Here is a 27,223-nt window from a genome sequence, read left to right as displayed (position 1 = left end):
TGAGGTTTCAAGTTTTTATCATAAAACAAAGCTTAAGTCACAGAGAACAGGACACTTTCCACTCAACACATGCAACACACATTCCCTGAGCACCTGCTGAGGCCAGGCTGTGTGCTCGGCCCCAGGGAAGACCAGAGACGGGGGAGGTCACAGTCACTGCTCCCAGGGGCTCACAGGCTGGTGAGGAGACAGACAGGGGCACATCTTCCAAACAAGTCTCAGGGAATCAGAAGTGCTAAAATAGTCCGGGAGCGACTCATCCCTCCCGGGAGGTCAGGAGAAGTCACATTTGTGTGGCGTCTTGGGACCGGGGGGACTTTTGATGAAAGGGTTGTGGAGGGAAGCTGCAGGAGGTCTGGAGTGGGGGGCGTGCTCAGGGCCTGGGCCAGAGGTTCTAGACTTCATGGAACATTCCAGAAAAAAACAAAAACTAGGAGACCTACGCATTATGCTAACTTTTCATTGTTACAGGTTGAAAAGTGAAAGCATTAATTGCTCAGTCGTATCCGACTCTTGGCGACCACACGGACTATAGCCCACCAGGCTCCTCTGTCCATGGAAATTTCCAGACAAGAAGAGTGGAGTGGGCTGCCATTCCCTTCTCCAGGGGATATTCCCAACCCAGGTACAGGTTAGGGCATCACAAAAATAAGAGATTAAAAAAGGAAACGCTATCACCTGCTTTCAACATCACTTCCTAAACATGGGACTATTTTGATATTCTACTCCTTTACAGAAAGGACATCATTTCCAAATAAAAGACTCTCTTTCAAAGTTGGTTTAATTTAACAAAAAGATACTAAGAATTTTTTTTTTTTTTTTAAGAAAAAGATACCAGGAAATCCTTATTTCCCATTCTGCTGCTGCTGCTGCTAAGTCGCTTCAGTCATGTCCGACTCTGTGTGACCCCATAGACGGCAGCCCACTAAGCTCCCCTGTCCCTGGGATTCTCCAGGCAAGAACACCGGAGTGGGTTGCCATTGCCTTCTCCAATGCATGAAAGTGAAAATTGAAAGTGAAGTCGCTCAGTCGTGTCTGACCCTCAGTGACCCCATTTTGCTACAGACCCTAAAAATCTTGCCCCTGGAGTAGCACCATTTTGCAAAACAAGAAATGGAAGCCGCTTAGCGGGAGGGAAGTGAGTGCCTGGGGATCTGCGGTGAGAAAGGAGGCAGAACTGGAGCTGGCCACAGGGTGTGGACTTTACCCTGAAGACACAGGCCACCCTGAAGGCTTTGAGTAGGGCTGGGGTTCCATCTGCACTTTAGAAAGACCTTGTGGAGGGAGGCTGGGTGAACAGAGGAGGTTGGAGACTGGGTCTTGTTCCCAGGGCTCTTGTACCTCCTTCTGAAGGTCCCCCCAGCCAAGGCCACCTGCTGAGCCCCACAACACCCAGGAGACCCTGAGCAGGGTGGACAGGCATCTCTGGAGTCATGGACATGCTGGGACTGGGGACAGGAAAGGCTGAGCACCATGACTAGTCCTGCTGTAAGTAGAACCTGGTGACCTTGATGGCCTCTGTGGGCGTATTGGTGAGGCCCACGGGCTGGTCGGCCTCCAGTGATGTGCAGAGGAACCAGCCGGGGCAGGCAGCCGACTCGAAGCTGGTGGTGGGGCCGTTGTCAGAGCGGATGAAGGCGAAGCGCTTGTCCTGCTCCCTGTTCTGGTTCAAGTCGGTGATGTTCACAGCCTGGAAGTCAAGAAGAAGCAAGTGAGGGCAGAGGAGCAGAAAGGTCCTCGCAGCCCACCTGGCCATCTGAGAGTAAGTGCTGGGGAAATGCTGGCCTGGCAAAAGTGTCCTCGGTCTCAGGACAGCCTGACACAAGGAGGTTGTCCCGTGTTTACACCTTGATTTGGGGACATCTGACCACTGTAGCCTTGGGTCCATACATTTGGCAAACACACGGTACCATCAACAGAGGCCAAGGCCTTGGAGGCTGGATTCTGTTGTGTCTGCACCTCTGAGAGATGGGAGAGTGCAGCAGCTGGGCAGGGCATAGCAGTCCACATTATTCACAATATCTGATCATTGCTACTCCACACAAAGCAGGCAGTCACTTTCCACTAAAGTGCCTGTTCACTAGTGGACAGAAAGGACAATGCCACAGTTATAGCCATTCTCATTTGGGTTAAGATTTTGTCCAACAGTGCCCTGATAGAAAGCTCTCTTTTTCCAGGGCTGATGGCCCATTAAAGTTGCACAGGAGCACAAGGCCCTGGAGGGGATGCCATCTCATGGATTTGAGTAGATAAGGGCTGAAAAGGAATGGTTCCAAAGGTTGGCTTTACTGGAAGAGGGCAAGTCCAAGTAGGTTAGTGGCCCTTGGGCAAGAGAGTGACACACAGACACTGAGGTCCCCAGAGAAGCCATGCCTCCTCGTGTCCTCATCCTGGTAATCCCTTCTCTCATTGAGGCTAGACTTAGCCACATGGCAAGCTTTAGTTAATTGGACAGTAATGGTATGATACAAACAAAAGTTTAATAAGTGCTTGCACACTAAGGCTTGCCTTTTTGGAGTTATCCCTCTTGGAAACCAACCGTCATGCTGTAAGGAAGCTTAAGCTGACAACTGAAATCAGTGAGACCGTGTGGAAGGAGAACCTGGAGGATGAGCCCCAGCTAAGATCCCTGCTGAATGTGACTGTGGTAGATCTGTGTGGCACAGATCTACCCAGCTGATCCTAGTCAACCCACAGAATCATGAGAAAGGACACACTTTGCTCGTTTTAAGCCTCTGAGTTTGGGGTGGTTGTTGTTTGAGGCAGGTCCTTACCTCTAACTTGAGCTTGATCTCATCTCCAGATTTGATGCAGGCCAGGCACAGCTTCCCCCCATGGATCCCCAGGAACATAGTATGAGGTTCGATGGGTACCACATCTATCTTCTCTGGGGAAGAACAAAGGGGAAGTTCAGGTTGTAGAGAAGAGGAGGCAGAGATGGAGAAGACGCAGCAGGCTGGACTCTCCCTGGGGACTTTTCTGTTCCCCTAACTACAATCCTGGGCTTCCCTGGTGGCTCAGTGGTAAAGAATACTTCTGCAATGCAGGAGACAAGGGTTTGATGCCCACGTCGGGAAGATCCCCTGGAGAAGGAGATGGCAACCCACTCCAATATTCTTGCCTAGGCAATCCATGGACAGAGGAACCTGGCAGGCTACCATCCATGGGGTTGTGAAAGAGTCAAATACAACTTAGCAACTAAAAAACAAGCAGATTAAAACCCCAAGGTCAGAAGGACAGTGAGGCCCCATCTTCTTGGTCAGGATCCAAACAGAAGATCAAACCAAGCACACTATCTAGCTACTCCTCAAGGACCAAGGCACCTAAATTCTGCTCCAAGTGATTGCTACCCTTCTCTTCTTTCCCTGGGCTTCCCAGGTGGCTCCGTGGTAAAGAATCCACCTGCCAATGCAGTAATGCAAGAGACAAGGGTTTTATCCCTGGGTCGGGAAGATCGCCTGGAGGAGCAAATGGCAACCCACTCCAGTATTCTTGCCTGGAAATTCCCATAGACAGAGAAGCCTGGTGAGCTACAGTCTATGGGGTCACAAGAGTCGGACATGATTGAGCACGTGCATGCAACCCCCTTCCCCAGGACCCCTGTGCTCTAAGTCCACAGGTGTGCTGCCCATGGGGCCCAGTACATGATATCAGGAGTGGGGCCCCATGACTTGGTCCACAGAAGCCTGGGTGGGTTTGAACCCATTTTTTCCCTGTGGTAGTCTCCATGCACTCATTAGGAGTGAAGACCTCAGTTTCTCTGTGCTTTAACATCCTTATTCGGAGAGTTACCAGAGGACAGGAAAAGTGGGTCTCACGCCCTTTTAGAGTGAGGAAGGGGCAGAGAACAAGAATGGGCATCATGCCATTCTACAATACCAAACCAGCCAACAAGGAAGTGAAAACATCCTAGAGGGCTGGTGCTGGAAGAAACCCACATTCTATCATCCAGTTGCCCATCTTTTACTAAGGGGAAAACCAAGGAACAGAGTGAGTGAACCTTGGTCAAATTCATCCAGGTTGACATGGATCTGGAATATGACTCAATGTGGTGTCCTAGATTAAGGGATATAACCCACCCTGTGATGGTGTGTTAGTTTTAGGTGGGAGTGAGAGTTTGAACACACAGAAACACAGGCTTCCTGGGCACTAGAGGAAGAAAAGGGCTGGTCTTGCCTTCTGGGCCCTACCTTCCCATTTGTGGCCTGGGGATCATAGTGTCTGTAGGTGGTGGCTCCCAACCTAGGCTCTACCCTCTCTGTCTTCTTGAGGCTCCCCTCATATGTGTCCTTCAGTGGCCAGGCCTCTCTAGCTTCAAACGTGGTCACAAAGAACCAACAGGGATTAAGACATGGTACCTAAAATTCCCAGGGTCAAGCCACAATGCTGCAGACCCCTGGGAAAAGTGACCAGTGCCCACTCAGCATTGACCTTCCTGGCCACCACTCACCCTCTAATTTAATATTTGCTTCTTGCAAGTATCCAGCAACTAGTTGGTTATTCCTCAGGTAGAAGATCTTCTGGTTGACATCCCAGATCCTGAAAAACAGAAGGACCCAGCTATAGTGGACAGCTGCTGTGTGCCCAGCCCCTTCTCTGTATTCCCCAGAGTGTGTTCAGTTTTCTCCCAGGGGTGTGGAATTAAACACACCCATAGCATGAATGTGAGGACTGAGGTCAACACTGGTTAAGAGACAGACCCAAATCCCAGATCTGGTAGGCCATGTACCTGCCTTCTACCCCTCTTCTCACCTTGTTTCTCATCCTCAGCTTCCCAAGCAGCCACCTCCTATGTCAGCAAAGCAGACTCTAGATTAGGACCATTAATAAACTTCCTGGGTGTAGACATGTTCTTTGTCTGCACCATCCAATATGGTAGCCATCAATCACTTGCAGCTATTGAGACACGCAGCTATTGAGCTCTTGAAATGTGGTGTGATTGAGGATCCGCATATTTTCTAATTTTTTTTTTTTGGCTATGCAGCATGTGGAATCTTAGTTCCCTGACCATGGATCAAACCTGCACCCCTTGCATTGAAGCACAGAGTCTTAACCACTGAACCACCAGGGAAAGTCCCCAATTTTTTATTTTCTTGTATGTTGATGAATTTAAATGAAAATCTAATGAGTCATCTGAGATTGGTGGCCCCCACAGCACAGAGCTAGAAGCTGCAAGGGTCAGGCCCCATTGCAGCTAACTCGCTCCAAGCCTTAGACCGTGAAGACTTGTCCCCAAAGTCTGTTCCCTATTGGCAAGTCAGCTTCCCTTCCAGTTCACCCTGTGGCCTGTTTCTGGCTCCCTCTGTTTTCTTCTTGATGAAGGGCCTCTCTGTCTGAGAACAGGGCTTGTAGCTGTGAGATGGAGTAGCAGGGCCCCCGCCAGGACGTGGACACTTCACTCCCTGCTGCCTCCATCGCCCAGCATGACCTTGGATCTGTGCCTCATCTCCTCACCTGTGAAAGGGGGCTGGCAACACCCACCTCATCAGGTGACCTTGAAGAGCCCATGAGCTCAGAGAGAGGGGGTCAGTCAAACTGTAAAGTTCTTGGCTGGAATGAGCATTTGACCTTTCATGACTATTCGTAGCTCCTGAAAGAGTTGAATTCCATCTGAAAGGATTAAACGTTCCTTTCTAGAGGCTTCCAGTGATAACTTCTGGAGATCCCAGCCAAATGGGAGGAGGTCGAGGCAGACCCCTGAGAAGAGGAGGGGCTTCTCTGGGACCCACACAGGCACGCAGAGTCCCAGCTTGTAGCCTCAGGCGTGAGAAACTCTGGACGAAGAAACAGACAGGGGCGCCGTGGACAGGACACAGCCCAGAGCTCCAGACTGATGGTTAACAGCGCCTGATTGTGTTGGACCATCAGAGTGTCCAGCTCCCCTGGGGGCTCAGTTTCCCCATCTGTGACCTGGAGTGAATTCTAACCCTACCTGCATTACAAGGTTATGAAAGCCAAAGGCACGGATAACATTGTGACAGTGTTTTGAGAGCTGGAGGGTGAGGTCATCCCGACAAGTCCTGGGACTTCGGAGCCCAGAGGCCACATGAAGACAGCGCTCTGTATTAATCACCATCACAGCCTGCTATTGGGGGATGGTGACACCTTGCCACATTCCTGACCCAGTTTTTAATAATCGTAATAGTTTTTAGGAGCCTGATGAGCTGCAGTCCATAGGGTCGCTGAGAGTCAGACACGACTGAAACCCCTGTCCACCACAATAGTTCTCAGACACTTTACTGCTCACAAAACACTGTCACAATGTTATCTGTGCCTTTGGCTTTCACAACCTTGTAATGCAGGTAGGGTTAGAATTCACCCCAGGTCACAGATGAGGAAACTGAGCCCCCAGGGGAGCTGGACCCTCTGACGTACCAACACAATCAGGCATTGTTAACTATCAGTCTGGAACTCTGGGCTGTGTCCTGTCCACAGTGACCCTCTCTGTTTCTTTGTCCAGAGTACTCTCCCAGGCTTCAGCCCCAGCATGGCTTCCAGGCACGTTTCTGTCACCAAGATGCCTGAGCCCCTGAGCAAGTAAGTCAGGCTTCCAGTCAAGCTTTGCACATCTGGGAGATTTTTAAATACAAGTGCTGAAGACCATGGATGTGGCAGCCAACCTTAGTTAACTAACCTTAGGCAGCTAACCTTAATTATTAAGGGATGTTTAATGGCTCAGACGGTAAAGCATCTGTCTACAATGAGGGAGACCCAGGTTCAATCCCTGGGTGGGGAAGATCTCCTGGAGAAGGAAATGGCAACCTACTCTAGTACTCTTGCCTGGAAGATCCCACGAACAGAGGAACCTGGTAGGCTACAGTCCATGGGGTCGCAAAGAGTCGGACATGACTGAGCGAATTCACTTCACTTCACTTCACTTTCAAGCCCAAACCCAGGGCAGCCCCAGACGGCTGTGTCCTAGGTCGCTTTTCTACCCCTCCGGCCCAACTTCCTTGGGATCAGCCTTACCTGAAGGCTTGCATCTCGCAGGGTCTCTTTCCCAGGGGGTGGCAGGCTGTTTCTGAATGGAACAGGAAGAGGAGGAGACAGATTAGGTAACCGTGGATGTAGATGTCCATCCTGTGACCTTGAGACGATGGGAGACTGCCATTTCGGACCCAGAGGAGCTGCTTATAAAGAAAAGAGTGGCTCACCCAGCCGGGCTGCGGGCGCCTGTCCCACGAAAATGAACGGAAACGCCTGCACATTTCCAAAACGAGAAACCTTGCTGTTGTCACTTTCAACCCTGCCGAGTGTCGCAATGGGATGTCGTAACCCATTCCCTCCCCTTTTCCTCTGTGCAATTTCCCCAAAATTGAGATTTCTATTTCCCCTTCACCCAGTTCCTGGGAAGAAGGGCACAATGAAAACCCAAGCCCCTCATCTGCCCGACAGGTATCCCGAGGCTTTGAAAAACCAAATGCGAGTAGAAATGTCCCCCTCTTGCAAGAAGCCAAGTGGCAGTGTTCCCAGTGCACGTCAGAGACTCAGGCCATTTTGTGTTCTTTGAAAGAGGGACAGGCTTGCTGGACCTTGGACCGGGGGCTGGCAAATACTCTATCAGACAGAGATCAGATAGCAAACGTTTTAGGATTTCTGGGGCCATACATCATTATTACTCAACTTGACTGTCATAGTTGAAAAGCAATCTTAGACAACCTGTAATGAGTGCATGTGTGCAGTCACTGAGTCCTGTCTGACTCCTTGTGACCACATGGGCTGTAGCCCACCATGCTCCTCTGTCCATGGGATTCTCCAGGCAAGCATACCGGAGCGGGTTGCCGTTTCCTCCTCCAGGGGACCTTCCCGATCCAGGGATCAACCCATGTCTCCTGCATTGGCAGACAAGATTTTTCCCCATTGAGCCGCTGGGGAAGCCCAGCCAGTCTACAAACCCACAAGCTAATTGGGTTACAGGACAACTTTATTTACAAAACAGGTGGTGGCTGGATTTGGCCCGAGGCTTGCTTTCTCCTATTCTAGAGTAAACTTCCTGAGAGGGGACTTTGAAACCAACTCTATTCCTGTTATCCTTGTCTTTGAAGTTAGGGTCTTGGGAAAATGGGATGAACTCCACATTCCATTTGGGATGGAAATGAATCCAAAATCGGCCTCTGGTACGTGCTATTTGCCACCTGTGTGACTTGGAACAAATCGTTTGTTTGGCTCTCTGCTTCCACCTCTTCATGCTCAGAATGAGGTCGATTATGTCATCCTTATGGGTGCAGGGAGAGGAGAAATGTGAGAGGGAGAAAGGGGCAAAGGGATGCGGGAAGGGAGGAGGAAAGGAGGGACGGAGGCAGATTGGTTGATTGGAAGGTGAAAGTTCTGGGTCAGAGTAGGCATTCGGAAACATTAACTTCCTTTCTTACTACATTCTAGACAGGGAAAGTGAAGTGAAGTCGCTCAGTCGTGTCCGACTCTTTGCAACCCCGTGGACTGTAGCCCACCATGCTCCTCTGTCCATGGGATTTTTCAGGCAAGAGTACTGGAGTGGGTTGCCATTTTCTTCTCCAGAGGATCTTCCCTACCCAGGGATCGAACCCAGGTCTCCCGCATTGTAAGCAGACGCTTTACTGTCTGAGCCCCCAGGGAAGTCCTAGACAGGGAAAAGGAACGTATATTCCTCTTTATGGACAGAGAAGAGTTGGAGCGGGTCCTACATGATCTCAGTGGTAGGAGGATAGACGGCTAGTGCAGAAGCGCAAATTGTGGCATTTGGGAACTTGATGGGCACTCAGCATCATCCTGCCTCACCCCATCCTTGTTTCTGAAGAAGACCCAGAGAAGGAAAGACATTTGCCCAAGGACACACAGCTCGTCCATGGCAAGGTACAGCCAGAAATCCAGGTCTCCTGGTTCCCACCCAAGGGACACCCTATTACAGCAACAGATCTTGAGGAGTCTGACTTTATTTTCAGCCAACCCATCAGAGGTTGTGTTCAAATGAGGGTAAAATCTGTGAAAAAGGAAGGCTGCGTGGCATATTTGAAAGTTACTTGTCTTTTTTTTTTTTACTTTGCAATACTGTATTGGTTTTGCCATACATCAACATGAATCCGCCACGGGTGTACATAAGTTCCCACTCCTGAACCCCCCTCCCACCTCCCTCCCCATACCATCCCTCTGGGTTATCCTAGTGCACCAGCCCCAAGCATCCTGTATCCTGCATCGAACCTAGACTGGCAATTTGTTTCTTATATGATATTATACATGTTTCAATGCCATTCTCCCAAATCATCCTGCCCTCTCCCTCTCCCACAGAGTCAAAAATTCTGTTCTGTACATCTGCGTCTCTTTTGCTGTCTCGCATGCAGGGTTATCGTTAACATCTTTCTAAATTCCATATATATGTGTTAGTGTACTGTATTGGTGTTTTTCTTTCTGGCTTACTTCACTCTGTATAATTGGCTCCAGTTTCATCTACCTCATTAGAACTGAAAGTTACTAGGAGAGTGGATCTTAAAAGTTCTCATCACGAGCAAAAGCAAAAAATTAATTATATTACTGTGTTGTACATCTGAAACTCACATAATGTAATACATCAATTGTTGCTGTTTAGTCGCTTATTTGTAGAAGGCGATGGCAACCCACTCCAGTACTCTCGCCTGGAAAATCCCATGGACAGAGGAGCCTGGTGGGCTGCAGTCCATGGGGTTGCAAACAGTTGGACACAACTGAGCAACTTCCCTTTCACTTTTCACTTTCATGCATTGGAGAAGGAAATGGCAACCCACTCCAGTGTTCTTGCCTGGAGAGTCCCAGGGATGGGGGAGCCTGGGACAGCCACGGGCTGCCGACTATGGGGTCGCACAGAGTCGGACATGACTGAAGTGACTTAGCAGCAGTAGTAACAGTCGCTAAGTTATGTCCAACTCTTTTTCGACCCAAAGACTGTAGCCCACCAGGCTCCTCTGTCCATAGGATTTCCCAGGCAAGAATATTAGAGTGGGTTGCCGTTTCCTATGTTATTTGTACCTCATAAGTCAGTTATATCTTGATAAAAACGTTTTTTTAAAGAGGAAGTTTGCAAATGAACTTTTTCAGATCTTTAAAGAGCTCTTCTTTAGGAGCAAATGCAACATTTCTGCAAAAATTGTGCCACCTCCCTGAGTGGAATGAAACAGCATGTAGGCCCTTTCTGGGCAGGGGGTAGGAGTCCCTGGGGCTGGGCAGTGGAGTCACTTAGGACTGGGGCTCCCAGGCAACGAGCCAGGGCTCTCTGAATCTGTTTCCTTATCCACTGTGTGTATTAATTGCTCAGTCGTGTCCCAACTCTTTGCAACCCCATGGACTGTAGCCCGCCAGGCTACTCTGTCTGTGGGATTTCCAAGGAAGAATACTGGAGTGGGTTGTCGTGCCTTCCTCCGGGGATCTTCCCAACCCGGGAATCAAACCCACGTCTTTTACACCTCCTGCATTGGCAGGAGGGTTCTTTACCATTAGCACCACCTGGGAAGCCACCCCCTACTGGCATCTCTGACTACATGCAGTCTCGCTTCTGGTGCTCAGCCTTCACTCCACTTCCTGAGTTGAGGTTAATGACCATGCCACAGAGTGGACTCTGCCTCCCCCGTCAGCACCCCAAGCTTCCCTCCCAGCTCCAGACATCACCACTATAACTGGTGCCTGCTACGTGACAAGCCCTGCCCTGCTAGCCACCAGTGACAACAGAAATAACTAAGACCCACTTCAAGGGAAGCAGGACATTCAGGTGAAATCCGTGTCCTAAGAGGGACACGAGACAGGCTCCACGGAGACCACACAAGTGAATCTTCATTGTGGATGCCTGTAAAGTGTTCAGGGCAGTCTGCCCACACAGGAAGTATCCTATACATGAGAACTCTTTCTCAGTTTCAGTTAATGGCATCTTTCAGTTCTAGGATTTCCAGTTGCTTCCTTTTTTTGGTAGAGTTTCTAGTTCTCTGCCAGAAGTTGCAATCTTGTCTTTTACACCTTCGATCTGTTACTCGTTCAGGTTCTTAAAAAGGCTGCTCCAGTTGACTCTATCATTTGAATCCCCGTTGGGTTTTCTTCTATTGTCTCTTTTTCTCTGTTGCACACACTGTCTTGTGTATGCTGATTATTTTATTAAATGTTGGACACTGTAGCAAAAACTGTAGGATCATTTGAGGCTCTGGGTAATGTACGCCCGCAGAGACACTTCACTTTTTTTGTATGTGAATGTTTATAACAACATTATTCACAGCCACATATTCTTAACAGCCCAAATCTGAAAACAATCCAAATGTTCATCAGTGGATGAGTGGACAAACTGTAGTTATCCTGTGATATTGTTGTTGTTGTTTAGCCACTAAGTCATGTCCAACTCTTTGCAACCCCATGGACTGTAGCCCATCAGGCTCCTCAGTCCATGGGATTTCCCAGGCAAGAATACTAGAGTGGGTTACCATTTCCTTCTCCAGCGGATCTTCCTGACCCAGGGATCGAAGTCGTGTCTCCTACATTGGCAGGTGGGTTCCTTTCCATGCAGCCACATGGGAAGCCCTATCCTCTGATACACTGCTGGGCGATAAAAAGAAGCAAAATATTGATACATGCAACAATATGGATGAATCTCCAAAACTTGGCGATGAATGAAAAAAGTACAAAATACCATGTACTGTATCATTTCATGTATATAAAATTTGAGAAAAGGTAAAACTATAATGATAAGATTCTCAGTTGTCTGGAGCAGGGGGTCTAAGGAGGGTGTTGACTGTGATGAAGCATGGGAAATTTTTTTGGAATGAATATACTTAGTGCTACTGAAATATACAGTTAAATATGGTTAAAATAGAATGTTTTAAAAAATGATGTATGTATTTATTTTTGGCTGAGCTGGGTCTTCGTTGCTGAGTGGGTTTTTCTTTAGTTGCAGAGGGCAGGGGCTACTCTCTAGTTGTGAGGCATGGGGTTCCCATGGCGGTGGCTTCTCTGATTGCAGAGCACGGGCTTTAGGGCACACAGGCTTCAGCAGCTGCCACTCCTGGGCTCTAGCTCAGTAGTCGTGGTGCGCGGGCTTAGTTGCTCTGCGATATGTGGGATCTTCCCGGACCAGAGATGGTGCTTCTGCTGGGCACCAAGGTCAAGGGCACTGCAGCCCCAGGTAACTTCACCCAAACAGGACTTGAGATGACTCAGAACTGCGTTTCAGGAACTGTGCAGGCTGCTCCATTTAGGTCCCAGCCCAAACCTGGGTTGTTTAAGGTGGGGCGGGTCTTTCCTACTCAGCGGGGGATAAAATACAAACTGTGTCCTTCTCCACCCCTGAGCCCCATGAGTCTGCCTGATAGAAGTGGTTGAAAAGTTGAGCAGGAGTCAGAGAAGGAAGGACTTTTAATTCCTCTCCAAGGAGCAGGGCATTTATCTAAAAGGAAACTGAATCAGAGGGTGACAGTGTCAGATTTGTCTTATTAAGATCAACCTAGGAATAGTGACCAGGTGGATTAGAGTTGGACTGAGCTTGGGGGTGACTGGACCTGAAACAGTGGGGTGACACAGATCTTGGCAGTGGGTGCTGACAGAAGAATCTCCAAAGGTGTGCTTCTGACTTGTAGCGCTGGCCTAATTCTCAGGTGTATGTGTCCAGCAGGGATGATTTCAAGCCATCCACCTCACTGCATAAGTTGGGGAAGAGATGGGATCTCGCTGTCTCCAGCACCCTGAAGGTACAGGGAGATTGACAGCTCCTGAGTCTTTCTAGAGAGAAACTGTCTTCATATTTCCCGACTCCAGTCTTCCTCTTCTGTAGCCCAAACGGCTCACCACATGGATCCCGCCCCCTTGCAAAAAAGCAATGTGTGTGCATGCTCAGTTGCTTCAGTCATATCCAACTCTTTGCGACCCTGTGGACTGTAGCCCTCCAGGCTTCTCTGTCCATGGGATTCTCCAGGCAAGAATATTGGAGTGGGCTGCTATGCCCTCCTCCAGGGCATCTTCCCAACCCAGGGATCAAACCCCTGTCTCTTATGTCTCCTGCATTGGCAGTCAGGTTCTTTACTTACTAGCGCTGCCTGGGAAGTGCAAAAAGGGATGCCTACTGACAAATCCAGTTTTTCAGGAAATGTCGATGAATCTTGATGCGAATTTTCAGCTGTGTCTCCTGGAGTTGTTTTTGTTGTCAATCCAAGGACTCTTGGGAAACATTTAAGCTGCTGGCTTTGGGTGTTCAGGTGTGCACCTTTGACTTAATTTCGTATTTCAAATCTTCAGCTAATTCTTGAATGGCTGAGTTACAGTGCATACACAATACAGTCAGCACTGTTGTCCAGACCTTGTAGTTTTCCTAAGATAATAGAACAAAGACTCCAGTTACTCTCTCCCAGAGATGAGTAAATGCTTGAATACAAAGCAGAGGAAAAGGACGAGAAAAACAAGTCCCCATAGTGTAATCTCCTCTCTTGGTCGGTCTCCACCTACCCAGCCCTGCCAGGCAGCCAAGTTAATTTCAACCAATTCTGGTAGCTGATTAGAAGAAGCTCCCTATAGCAGCAGGTCAGGCTTCCCAGGTGGCTCAATGGTGAAGAACCTGCCTGCCAATGCAGGAGATATGGGTTCAGTCCCTGGGATGGGACAATCACCTGGAGAAGGAAATAGCAACCCACTCCAGTATTCTTGCCTGAGAAATCCCATGGACAAAGGAGCCTGGCGGGCTACAGTCCATGGGATCCCAAGAGTCAGACACGACTGAGCCGCTAAAGAACAACACAGCAAGAGCAGCAGGCCAGGTTTGGAGACAAGTGTTCTCCTGAGCATCTCTCCACCAACCTGCAGCCGTCACAGTGACCAGCTGGTGAAGGTCAGGAGAGTGTGCATGAAGCCAGCTGCAACTGATTGCTGGTTTATAAGAAGCCTGTCCTCCTCCCAGATGATATGGTCCACATGGGGTCTAACTGATTAGATGGCTCGTCAAGTCGACCTCGCAAAGAATAAATCACAGTGATCCTTGAGACTGACCAAATTGCCCAAATGGCATCCTGTTATCACACTGGTGCCTATCTTCTCAAAGCTGTGAGACCACCAGATTCCAGACCTCCAACTACGTGACCATCCTTTCAGAGAGTTTTTCATTGGTGGGGTATAAGAAGGACTCTGTCAGAAAGGGAGGACGCTGGTTCTCCTTAAGGTCCAGTCACCCTCTCTTTTCCCTGTAATAAATTTCCCCTTTCTTGCCTGACTGCCCAGCTCGCTCTCTTTTTCTCTGCTCTTGCCTTATATTCTGGTGCCAAAACCCAGGAAGGAAGATTCACCACAACTGGGTGGGCTCCTCTTACCAGCCCACCTCGGATGGTCCCCTCCCTTGGACCTTGCTGAGAAACTGAGAAGAGCTCTGGGACGGGACTTTCCACTTGCCTTGTTGGACTGATGTCCACATACTGACCCACATTTCATCCATTGGTTACAAGGGTGAGTGAAATCCCATTCTCTTAGATCCTCTCTCTTGCCTCATTTCCAAGTCCTAGCCCTAGGTGGGAAGATCCCTAGGCCCTCAGGCCCTCGGCCATGTGCCCCATCTGACCTTGAAATAGGGGACGCTCATTTCAAAGCAGACTATCATTCAGTTCAGTTCAGTTCAGTTCAGTTGCTTAGTCATGTCCGACTCTTTGCGACCCTACAGACTGCAGCGTGCCAGGCCTCCCTGTCCATCACCAACTGAGTCGGTGATGCCATCCAACCATCTCATCCTTTGTCTTCCCCTCCTCCTCCCACCTTCAATCTTTCCCAGCATTAGGGTCTTTTTAAATTACTCTCTGAGAAAGTCCTGAGAACAGGGATGCTTTTTTTCTCGGATCTTTCTCCTCGCTTTCTCTCGCCTTTGGCTAACCTCCCTATTCAGCCACAATGGGTAATTCTCAATCCTAGCCCTCAAAATCTACTCCTCTAGGATTCCTTCTCTGAAACCTAAAAGCCTTGGGCTTCCAAGGGGAGATAAGACCAAGAAGACTTATTTACTCTTCTAACACTGTCTGGCTGCAATACAGACTTGATAACAGTTCCCAGTGGCCAAGTATAAATTTCTCCGGACCTCGGTAGCTTCTGCTGCTGCATTGGCAAGTAGTTAGAAATCCTTTACGTTCAGGTTTTCTTCGCTCTCAGCTCTCGACACTCTCTCTGTGAATCCTGTTCTACTTAAATACTCTTCGCCCATCCTGGGCCACATCCTCCTAATACAATGTCTCGCAACCCCTGTTCAGATTTTTCTTCTTCTTCCTTTGACCCTTCTGACCATGGGCCACCACCCCCTGCCCCCCACCCCCACCCCCCCTCCCCCCCCCCCCCCATCGCTCTCAATTCCCTTGCAGCTGCTCCAGATCCAGTTCCACAACCTCCACCTTACATCCCCTCTTCCCTCCCTCCCTCCTTCTCAAGAGCCAGCCTTGGCCAACCGCCACAGCTCCCAACACCCCTCCCCAGACTGTGCCTGGGATAAGCTCTGAGACCTCAGCCCCACCCTCTACCCTAAGGGTCCCAAGGCCTTACCCCAACCTCCCTAGATGCCCTCCCCTTACCGGTCCCGAACAACTTTAAACAGGAAACTTCACTGCAGGACCCCTCTCCTTCCCCTACCCAACCCCTCCCTTTACCAGAAGTACCTGGAGCAGAAGGCATTGTTTGGGTTCATGTCCCATTCTCCCTTACAGATCTATCTCACACTGAAAAGCATCTTGGCTCCTTCTCCTCAGACCCTGATAATTATCTAGAAGAACTCAAGTGTCTTACCCAGTCTCATGACTTAACCTGGCATGACATTTATATCATCCTTTCCTCCACTCTTCTCCCAGAAGAGAAGGAACAAGTATGGCAAGTCTCTCAGGCGCATGCTGATGAGATACACAGGACCCACACTAAGCCCTTGGGGGCAAGGGCTGCCCCCCAAGATGATCCCAACTGGGATTATCAGGCACGGAGACCTGGATGAGCAGCCTGTAATCATATGATTGCTTGGCTCACTGTGGGCCTTTAAAAGGCAGAGCATAAAGCCATCAACTTTGATGAGCTCCAGGAAATAACTCAAAGACTGGATGAAAACCTGGCATAATTTCTAGCCAGCTTAATGGAGGCCCTACAAAAATATACAAAATTAGACCCCACTTCAGCAGAGGGTACCATTGTCCTTAACACCCATTTTATCTCCCAGTCACTCCCAGATATCTGAAAGAAACGAAAAGAGGCAGAAGAGACCTTTTAAATTCAGTCTTTAAGATTTTCAATAACTGGGAAGAACAGGCAAAGCTAGAGAAGGCCCAAAGAGATCAGGCCAAATACCACCTTTTAGCCACTGCCCTACATAGCTCCAAGCCTCCATTAACCAACAAAGAAAGGAAGCCACCTGGGCCCTGCTTCAAATGCGGCAAAGAAGGCCACTGGGCCCGCTCATACCTAAAGCCAAGGCCCCCTCCAGGTCTGTGTCCCAGCTGTGCATAAAGGGGCATTGGAAGGTTGACTGCCCAAATCCCCCCTAGGAATCTGGACATTCCCTCCTGGTCCCTAGCAGGAGTCCTCTGACCCAGCTCTACCCAACCTCCTCAGACTCACCGAAGACTGAAGGTGCCCAGGGCCCCATGCTCCGACTCTCATCACCTCTATGGAGCCCAGGGTAACTCTTACAGTGGCAGGTAAGCCCATCTCCTTTCTCATTGACACAGAGGCCACTTACTCTTCTATGCCTGCCTACTCCGGAAAAACCAAGGTCTCTCAGGTCTCTGTTATAGGGGTTGATGGTTTAGTATCTATACCACGAATAACCGAGCCTCTACCTTGCACACTTCAAGATACCCCATTTTCCCATTCTTTTCTCATACTCCCAAAATGCCCCACTCCTATTCTTGGGAGAGACCTTCTTTCAAAATTCAAAGCCTCTGTTACTATCCCAAGCCCACCCTCTGATCTAGCCTGGTAACTGCTCCTTAACACCCACCACTTCTGTTGTTTATCTACAACAGGCTCCTTTCTGTTTTCCAAACAAAACTCTATAGACAGTTCTTACCCCCAACTAGAAACTATACCGCCACACCTCTGTAATCACACTTCACATATCTCTTCCTTTCAGGCCGATCTGTCTATCATGTCTCAGGAACTGCAGGATATTCTCTTACTTTGTCAGGGAGACTCCCTTCTGCATATGGTGTAAATACTCCTCTTGAAGGGGTTACACTGGCAAGTTCACTGTCAATTCCAGAGACTACTAACAAGTTCCCGGAAAGTCTCCTATTTGCTATCAATTTCAGCTGCTGTCTTCTTACTCCTGGAATATTTTTCCTATGTGGAACCACTGCTTATTTATGTCTTCCCACTAACTGGACAGGAACATGCACCCTGGTGTATCTGGGCCCAGATATTTCTATTGCTCCTAACAATCGGACCCTTCCTACGCCACTAACTCGTAACTGAGCCAGACTGGAAATTCAATTCATTCCTCTGTTAATCAGTTTAGGAATAGCCGCTGGGATTGGGACAGGGACCGCAGGACTCACAACTTCTTTAAATTACTATCAAAGCCTTTCTAAACTCACAGCCTAGAAGAACTCATAGCCTTATCACTATCCAAAACCAGCTAGATTCCCTGGCAGCCATGATCCTCCAAAACAGAAGAGGATTAGGCCTCCTAGCAGCAGAAAAAGGAGGTCTATGCCCATTTTTAGAGGAAGCCTGCTGCCTCTACACCAATACATCAGGCTTTGTAAAGGAAGCAGCAAGAAATCTGACAAACAGGGCCTCGAGAATACGCCAACACCTCAGTAATTCATGGGAAAACTGGGTAAGCGATTGGAATTGGATGCCCTGGGTCCTACCTTTTCTAGGCCCTCTCCTTCTACTTAACCCTTTTCTAACTTTCGGCCCAAGATTAATGCGTCTTTTTTCAAAATTTCTTCAGGATTGCTTACGAGCCTTCACCAACTGAACTATCCACGGGCTACTTCTAACTCACTCAGATTATGAAAAACTTCGACCCCACACAAATCCCCTTGACCCACATTCCAGCCTTTTCTTATCTTATCCCCATGTCGCCCCTGTCCCACAGGAAGCAGTTATAGCACATTGACCTTCAGCCCTTATCCTAAATCAAAAGGCTGGCAGTCCCTTTCTGATGGAGTCCCTCTTATACCCCACCAATGAAAAATTCTCTGAAGGGATGTTCATGTAGCCGAAGGTCTGGAATCTGGTGGTCTCACAGCTTTGAGAAGATAGGTGCCAGTGAGATAACAGGATGCCATTTGGGCAATTTGGTCAGTCTCAAGGATCACTGTGATTTATTCTTTGTTTGTGAGGTCGACATGACGAGCCATCTTATCAATGAGACCCCATGTGGACCCTATCACCAGACACGAATGGTAAACTCACCATGAGTCCTTTCTGAGGTTCAGAGTTTTCCAAGATTATCTCTGTTCCAGCAGTTTCTGGGTTTGATATGGATCTGCATTGAAAGCCACTGTTTATCTAAGTTTTCTTCATGTTTTCTGAGGTACTGGTTTGTTCTTGCCTTCTGAGCTTTGGTGATAAATTAGGTCTCTGCAGGCAGGGTGAGGGGAGAGGAGACAAGAACTTGGGGGAGGGAACAACTCTGTTTCTCGCCAGCGGTGTTTTGGCCTCTGTGTTCTACTCTTTTATACAGGTCTTGTTTGGTGGTGATTTAGTTGCTAAGTCATGTCTGACTCTTGTGACCCCCATGGACTGTAGCCTGCCAGGCTCCTCTGTCCATGGGATTTCCCAGTAGATTGTCATTTCCTTCTCCAGGAGACCTTCCCAACCCAGGGATCGAACCCGGGTCTCCTGCATTGCAGGTGGATTCTTTACCAACTGAGGCACCAGGGAAGCCCAAGTGCTGGTAGTATTCCTGCCTGGAAAATCCTATGGACAGAGGAACTTAGTGGGCTACAGTCCATGGGGTCACAAGAGTCAGACACAACTGAGTGACTGAGCACATACACATACAACAGTTGAGCAAGGTGGGTGTAGACACCCCTCAAGAGACACACTCTCAAGATGGAGATGTACTCACTTTGTAGAATAAAAAAATCAAGGCTCAGACAAATTAAATCACTTGCCCCAGATCTTGGTTGAGCCAAGATTTGAACCCAATTCCTCCACACTGCTGTCCTGCTGGAGAAGCAGGTGACGTCTTTTCCTCTCTGCTTCATCGCATAGTTAACAGGAACAAGAATTGTATTTGTTCTTATACTCTTCCCTATGTGTTTGAACTCACATCATATAGAGCAATGATTTATTCTCTAACTGTTTGAAAATTTTAGGAGGTTTTTTTTTGCTAGTAAAGAAAGGATGATTCTAAAACCTTACATAGGTTAAAGGGGTTATGGACTAGAATGGCCAATTTCCCTAGTTTTTCCAGGATATTCTTGGTTTCAGTACTGAAAGCCCTGTACTTAGTCTCATCTAACTGTTCTTGACCCATTGGACTACAGTCCTCCAGGCTCCTAGTACTGGAGTGAATTTTCCTTTTCTTCTCCAGGGGATCTTCCCGACCCAGGGATCAAACCTGCATCTCCCATGTCTCCTGCATGGCAAGCAGACTCTTTACCTGCCGAGCCACTGGAGAAGCCCCACTGAAAGCCCTGCATCCTGGGAACATTTCAGTTCCTGGAAAACAGACGATTGCTCACCCTTAAGAAACCTTTCCTGGTGGCTCAGATGGTAAAGAAGCTGCCTACAGTGCAGGAGACCCAGGTTCGAGCCCTGGGACAGGAAGATGCCCTGGAGAAGGAAATTGGCAACCCACTCCAATATTCTTGCCTGGGAGATCCCATAGACGGAGGAGTCTAGCAAGGTACAGTCCATGGAGTCACAGAGTCGGACAAGACTGAGCGACTAACACAAGAAAACTTTAGAAGGTGCTGGCATCATCTGGTAGCTAGTGCTGCAAATTGCAGGCACAATTAAATATCAGTCATTGTCCCTTGCCAATAACCTAGTAGCAGAGATGCTGTCCATTTTACTACATGAATAGACAGGTAGGTAAATCATGCTAGAGTAAGTCTTCCACTCAAGAAAAGAGACTGTAGCAGATACAGTGTTAATCAATCACTTTCATTCTGATCAAGTTAGTTTTCAATTAAGCCATTCATATTTAACTTCCTCCAACAATGTAATCAAGACATGGTCACCATCTAGTAGCCTGAAATTGTTTTCAGACTTCAGTTGTAGAAAATATTTACTTTTTCATTGTCATCATCTTCATCCCCTCCTCCTCCCCTTCCTCCTCCTCCACACGCATCAGCTATAAGATTAGCAGTGTAAACAGAGTTCCACTGAAGTGAATAGCTTGTCCAGGGTAGCACAGGGCAGTTCCATCTTCATCCTTGTCTCTTTCCTCACTTTTACAGCTCTTCTGTCAAATCATGATTATCTCTGGGCCCTCTCTGGTTGGCATCAATGGTACCACCCCAGCTCCAGGTGTTAGAGAATGTGGGTTCCTCCTCCCAGGAATTATAGTGTCTTCACTGGGTTCACATACATTTGTTGCTTGAATTCAATCCAATCCAAGTTATACTTTAGCACCAAGTTTTAATTGAACATCTACTATGTGCCAGGTGAAAATATTTTGGAATGAACCATTTATAAGCATAGTGATTTCTTCATAGTGTCACTGTCTGTTCCCGGGAGTTGCATCTTCCTTTACACATTTGAAAGATACACAAGACCATGTGCTATTTCACACAGCCCATTGGAGACTGTTACACCCTCTGGGGGAAGGGAAAGGTCAGCTGCTTCAGAAATCCTGGCTGTGGTTTACAAAGCATTTCTCCCTCCATGATCACGTTTGGTATCTGTGCCCCTAGAGTATACTCCATGGTTTGGAAACAGACTGTCTGCTGTCAGGCCCAGCTCATTCCCTTATACTGGCTGTCTTGTTTTGAGCAAATTACTTAACCTTTCTGTGGCCCAGTTTCCTCTTCTGAAAATGTGAACCATAGTAGTCCTTCCTTATGTGGTTATGGGGAGAATTAAACCGTGTAAACAATTCAGCAGAATGCCCAGCTGGAGCAAGTGCTATGGAAGTGTTAGTTATTACTGTGTCCTTGAAACCCTGAGTTTGCCAGCCTCCTCTTGACATTGAGGAAAGTGAGATCCAGAAAGGAGAAAAAAGTTACCCACTAGAGGCCAACTTAGAATTAAAAATTGGATCTTCAGACCACCAACTTTAATATCTTTTCTCTGCCCCATATACATTTTAACTAGAAATTGCAAACCAGTAGCTCATAGACTGAATATTTTATTTGCTTTCTTTATTGTTTCATTTTGGGACTTCCCTGTAACTCAAACAGTAAAGAATCTGCCTGCAATGCAGAAGACCCGGGTTTGATCCCTGGGTCAGGAAGATCCTCTAGTGAAGGGAATGGCAACCCACTCCAGTATTCTTGCCTGGAGAATCCCATGGACAGAGGAGCCTGGTGAGCTAGTCCGTGGAGTCGCAAAGTCAGACACGACTGAGCGATTGATGCTACTACTGTTTCATTTAGTCAGAATGCAGCACATCACAATATCAGAATATCCAATTGTTTTTGAAAACTGAGAAGTTCTGAGGCTTTCCTGGCAGTCCAGTGGTTAAGACTCCATGCTTTCACTGCAGGGGTTGTGGGTTTGATCCCTGGTCAGGGAACTAAGATCCCACATGCTGCATGATGTGGCCAAAAAAGAAAAAAGAAAAATGAGAAGTTGTGGCCACTTTGGCCTGTACTCTCATAGGCCAGCCACTTGCTGATACTGACTAGTGACAGCCCCTAATTCTACACAGTCCCTACCCTTCTCTATTACCCCTCAGATCTATGGCTGAGGACCAGATTGTATTAGTATTTCTCATTGAGCTCACAATGTTCTTTCTCATGCTTTACAGAAACATTTCTCCAGTTTTCCACCTCTCTATTGACAGTAGGAAATGACCAATGGGCTCCAAGGGCTTCATGATTATTTTCTCATACAGGCATGCTTCCTTGGGCCGCCTGCTCACTCAGTATGCATGGGGTTCGCAGCCTCTGCCTCAGACATCTGCACAGTCTCCCCGTGGTGGCCGCTGCCTGCATGGTGGCCAGGTCTCTCAGACAGGCCAGGAGCTCCATGCCCTTGACATTCCCCTTGAAGCTTGCTCTTCAGAGTCTGAGAGCACTGGGTAAATACTTTTCTTTCTCATGTTTCAGATGGAAAAATAGAAGCAGAAGGAGCTTACCTAAAGCCATGGTGAAAGATGAGGTCCTCCAAGGTCTTCTAGGCTCTGGCTCCAGACGGAGCGGCGACACAGGAAGGAGGCACAGCCAGGCCACACCTGGGCCACCAGCCCCTCCCAGGGCAGAACCACTCCCTCCTACCCGATTCCTGGCGGAGGGTGAGAGGAGGAGCCCCAGCCTGCCTTCCCACATACCCACGCAGGGCTGGCCACTGCAAGGAGGTGGGCAAGCCCAGCTTCCAGAACGGTGACTCAGGCTAACAGAAGCCAGACGGGTTCTGATCTGCATAAAATTGGAGGTCACGTGTGAGGAGCTGAGCTGGATTAGTGGGGCTGGACTTTGGTTCCACCCAACCCCAGTGAGCCCCAGTCTGTGCCTGTGTGTGCACCTTCATCCAGACAATGTGGGTAGACTTAACCCTGTGTGCCCTTAACCTTAACCAGAAGAAGGTTCTCTTCTGGTAAGCCTAAAGAGAGAGCCACAGAAGGTCCCTGATGATCTTTTAAAAAAAATGTATATATTTATTTATTTTTGGCTGTGCTGGGTCTTTGTTTCTTCATGGGCTTTCTCTACTGCGGAGAGGGGGGGCTACTCTCTTGTGGTGCTCGGGCTTTTCATTGCCGTGGCTTCTCTTGCAGAGCACGGGCTCCAGGGTGCTTGGGTTTCAGTAGCTTTGGTTCCCAGATTCTAGAGCACAGGGTCTGTAGTTACACGGGTGCACGGGCTTAGATGCTCCGCAGTATGTGGGACCAGGGATTGAACCCATGTCTCCTGCATTGGCCAGGGGATTCTTTACCACTGGGCCACGAGGGAAACCTCTCTCTGATGTTCTTATGGAGAAGGCTGACAAGAAACAAGTAAACCAACTTCAGACAGCAGTAAGTGCTAGAGGGGAAAGAAAAATCATGAGGCTTTCAAGGGACCTGGGGTGTGTGTGATTTTAGGGAAAGTGGTCAGGGGAAGCCTCTCTGAGAAGGCAAGCTATGGACTGTAGCCCTCTGTCCATGGGATTCTCCAGGCAAGAATACTGCAATGGGTTGCTGTGCATTCCTCCAGGGGATCTTCCAGACCCAGGGATCAAACCCGCATCTCCTGTGGTTCCTGCATTGCAGGTGGAATCTTTACCACTGAGATGAGACCTGGATGATTAAGCAAGAGAAAGAATGTTCCAGGTGGAGGGACAGCAATCACAAAGGCTCTTAGGTGGGATCTTCCTGGTGGGTTTGAGGCCCGTATGGTTGGGGCTTGGCTTAGGGAGCAGGGAGTATCCATGTTACCCTCAGGCCTTATGCCCAACCGCTGGCATGATGCTGTCCAAGAGGTCAGGCTCTCCCCACCTTCTCTGGAAGAGTCTGTGTTCCCAACCCACTTTCCCATTTGCCATTCAGAACTGACTAGCTTCATGGTCCCCAGACCTTGCCAGCAGGGAGCAGACAGCTCAGGAAAGTGGGAAAACTTTAAAACTATCCAGGTTGATACATGGGAGCAGAGGCAAGGGCTTCCCACAAGGTTCTGCATCAGTATGGGTCTCATCCCGGGTCTGCAGCTAAAGAGCTGTGTGACCCTGGATGGGTTCCTTCTATTCCCTGGGCTTTATTCTGATAACTGCAAAGGGAGCAGTCACTCTCTGCCCCACCTGAGGTGAGGAGCTGGCTGCAGGAAGGAATGACAGTCAGCTTCTGGAAGGCTTTATAAATTGTGTGCATTGAAATAGGACCTTACCGTCATCAATGACTTAGGGCACAGGCCCCCAGCCCCTCAGGCATCTACCGTTCCCCATCCTTCCCATTATCACCTGAATCACCATCCCACCCACCAACCCCTTCCGTGGAAAAACTGTCTTCCATGAAACTGGTTCCTGATGCCAAAAAGATTGGGGACCAGTGCTTGGGGCATAGGTGAACTGGAGGCCAGGTTGGTGGCTGCCCCCCATCTGGATCCCACCACCTTCAAGTGTGTCTCCTCTGTCCTGGAAGGACAGGCCAGCAGTTTGAGGGAAGGTTTATCATTCAAATGTGTCTGGGAGGAGCAGTTCATGGTCCCCCAACCATGTCTCGGGCCTGGGCTAGCTCCTCGGCTCAGCCCACGACGGGGCCTAACGTCAGACCAGGGGATGCACGGTGCAAGGTGCCGGGTGTCAGAGCCAGGCTGGGCCACGTCCTGGCCCCGACCGCAGGGACTTCCCATGGGGCCTCACTTCCTGCTCTCTGCAGCCCAGCCTCACCACCTAGAATGCCAGGGACCCTGAGCTGGGGCTGGCTGGGAATTTTTGAAACAGTTTTTGGAGATAAACGCTTGTTGGCTAAAAAAAATCAGGAACTCAATTTTGTAAATGTGGAAAGTTGGGCTATGGGGCAGGCGAGGATGGTGAGAATCTGTTATTGCATCAGGAGGGCAGTCCTGGGAGGCGGGCCCTAGTGCCTGGAGGTTCAGATTCCCTGGTCTCGCGAATGACATCTGTGCCATCTTAGAAACAGCTGGGGAAATGAGGGTAAGACTGTGGCCTCCCCTCATGGTGGGTGGTGAGGACTGAGCTAATAAACTCAGGACACAGGAAGGTGCCCACACAGGAAACATCATTTAGGTGTTGGGTTGGTTTTTCTCCATAAGATGGTATAAAAACCCTGAACGAACGTTTCGGCCAAGCCAGTATTAGCTTATTCTTGCAGGCTACGGGTCTGATATCTCCCCTGGGAAGCTAGGGGCCTGGCCTAGCCTGGGCTCGGTACAGAGATGGTACTCTGGGCTGCCTATGAGGACCAAGGGATGGCATGTAGATCAGAGAACAGGCTGGGGCTTCCCTGACAAGGGGCACATCCAGGGTGGAAAGGCCACTTGAGAGCACCTATAACTACCCCAGGACCTGGTCCACTCCCAAGCTTTCCTCTCCAGGCCTGCCAGCACTCCTCCAAAGCTGTAGGGCTCTGAAGGATCAGAACCTGGCGTTGGGTACCCAGAGCCCCTGAGAAACCTGGAACTGAATGTTCCGGAGGTGGGGAGGACGGATGGCTCTGGAAGACCAGGCATCAGGGAATTTGGGGATTCCTGGTGGATGGTGACCCTTGGCCGTGGAGGGTGGGGGTGTTTCTGAAGAACCCCAGTGACAGTGACTGACTTGCTTTGGGCCAGTGCTCTGCACAAGGAAGAAGGGTAAGGGTGGCAGTCGGGGTGGGGTGGTGTTGGAAGGAAGGGTGGAAGCAGGAGGGACCAGGAGACCAGGTGTCAGGAATAGAGGTGAAATCTTAAGGCTGGCTGTCATTAGAAGCCCTGTTTCGGACTAAGATGGTTGCAGGTAAGGTCTCCTGGCAGGACAGACCCCAAGGGTCCAAAGGGAAGTCTTACCCTGGAAACAGAAGTCTGGGCCACAACCAGGTTCAATGGCAGGGCCCTTGTGGACTGTGGGAAGACTGTGGGGAATCCCTCCACCATGGCCAGGTGAGCAGCACCCAGGGGCAACCTGGTTCCTGTGGGTCTAGGGATATGAGACCATGACACAGAATCAGAGTTGTAAAAAGAGATGGTATCGCTTTTACAATTCTGATGACTGTAAACCCTCAAGCTGTTTCCCATAGTCTTATGAATAGATAAACTCTAAAGCCCTTACTTCATGGTGGCTCAGACAGTAAAGAATCTGCCCGCAGTGCAGGAGACTGGAGTTCGATCCCTGGGTCAGGAAGATCCCCTGGAGAAGGGAATGGAAACCCACTCCATTATTCTTGCCTGGGAAATCCCATGGACAGAAGATCCTGGTGGGTTACAGTCCAGAGGGTCACAAAGAGTCAGACTTGACTGAAGAGACTTTAGCACACATGCAAAGCCCTTCCAGTGTCCCTAAGAGTCTGCGCCATCAGGTCTGGGCTGCGCTTGCTTAACAGCTGTCGCCTTGTCCTCTGAACTCCAGCCACACAAGCTTTTGATTCCTCAAATTCACCTCTTCCTCCAACCTCAGAAACTTGGCATCACTTGTCCACTGTATGGAATTGCTCAACCCTCCTTGCCCCTAAGACCTCAGTTCAAACATTGATTTGTGTGATACCCTGAGCAACAGCTGCCTCCCTGGTGGGTCACAGTAAGGACTGTGTCTTCTTTGTTCACCACTGAGTCCCTGACTCATAGCACGGGAACTGCCTCAGAGAGAAATGAAACAAAGACAGGATGGGAAGTCACCAGGCATGGATACCATGCCTCTCTCCCTCTCACATACACACACACACACACATTCATATACACACACACACCCATACACACACTCTACAGATAAACAAGCCTCCCAAGCATAATATTCACAATGATTGCACATTGAATGAAGCACACAAGTTCACATCAATCAAGGTCAAGTTATGCAGACACTGTTTAACCCATGATCCCCTCTTCTGGGAACTACCCCCATCACCACCATCACGGCTCACAGGGTCAGTCAACTATAATGTCCTGACTTTGCCCTTGTTATTGTTGTTTAGTTGCTAAGTTGTGTCCAACTCTTTGAGACCCCATAGACTGTAGCCCACCAGGCTCCTCTGTCTGTGGGATGTCCCAGGCAAGAATACTGGAGTGGGCTGCCATTTCCTTCTCCAGTGGATCTTCCAGACCCAGGAATAGAACCCATGTCTCCTGCATTGACAGGCAGGTTCTTTATCACTGAGCCACCTGGGAAGCCCAACTTTGTCCCTAGCCCATAGTTGATTGGACTCTGGGAACAGCTGCTTCAAACTAACCCACTGGCAGAAATAAGGAAGTAAAAAATCAGAGAAGCCAGGCCATGTGTTACTGCTCTCAAACTGAGGACTTAGAAATCTATCAGCTTTAGTGGGGCCACTTTTTGCAGGTATACAGAGAAGCAGAGAAAGCCATTTTGCAGAAAGGAAGAATCGAGCAGACAGACAGACAGATGCAGAAATGAGAAGACAGTGGCTTTCAGCTGTCAGACGATAATGCCTCATTTCTCATAACCTTAACATTTCCAGTTAGTCTCACATGATATGCTACACTTCCTGCCACCATGTCTTGTCTCACAGGCTAGCTCAAGCATGTCTGTCTCCTGC

At 49.0% G+C, this 27,223-nt stretch overlaps 1 protein-coding gene across 5 annotated transcripts; it reads right to left on the bottom strand.

Moving 5' to 3' along the window:
* IL1RN (interleukin 1 receptor antagonist) lies at positions 1-22,314 on the bottom strand. 5 transcript variants are annotated; one of them, XM_018055336.1, is made up of 6 exons: positions 22,184-22,314; positions 13,008-13,288; positions 6,970-7,021; positions 4,451-4,539; positions 2,775-2,887; positions 1-1,690 (listed from the first exon to the last, which is right to left on the bottom strand). In XM_018055336.1, exons 3-6 carry the CDS (start codon positions 6,981-6,983, stop codon positions 1,478-1,480), a joined length of 429 nt encoding a protein of 142 aa, XP_017910825.1. In that variant the 5' UTR covers positions 6,984-7,021; positions 13,008-13,288; positions 22,184-22,314; the 3' UTR covers positions 1-1,477. The 5 variants fall into 5 exon arrangements, with proteins under 5 accessions (XP_017910825.1, XP_005686743.1, XP_017910824.1 ...); XM_005686686.3 differs by lacking the exon at positions 13,008-13,288; XM_018055335.1 differs by lacking the exons at positions 13,008-13,288; positions 22,184-22,314 and adding an exon at positions 11,412-12,894.

Source organism: Capra hircus, chromosome 11 (genome assembly GCF_001704415.2).
Source record: "Capra hircus breed San Clemente chromosome 11, ASM170441v1, whole genome shotgun sequence".
Classification (NCBI taxonomy): domain Eukaryota; kingdom Metazoa; phylum Chordata; class Mammalia; order Artiodactyla; family Bovidae; genus Capra; species Capra hircus.
The sequence above is the reverse complement of the archived record's forward strand: the minus strand, read 5'-3'. Positions and strand labels throughout refer to the sequence as shown.

What these genes read in the sequence shown, in the direction of transcription:
- IL1RN (XM_018055335.1), bottom strand. Translation starts at nt 11,490, where the DNA reads ATGGAAAGGAACCCACCTGCCAATGTAGGAGACACGACTTCGATCCCT. An exon ending in AGCAAATATTAAATTAGAGG is followed by an intron (nt 2,888 to 4,450) that starts GTGAGTGGTGGC and finishes GTTCTTCCCCAG; the next exon opens with AGAAGATAGATGTGGTACCC. An exon ending in AGATCAAGCTCAAGTTAGAG is followed by an intron (nt 1,691 to 2,774) that starts GTAAGGACCTGC and finishes CTTGACTTCCAG; the next exon opens with GCTGTGAACATCACCGACTT.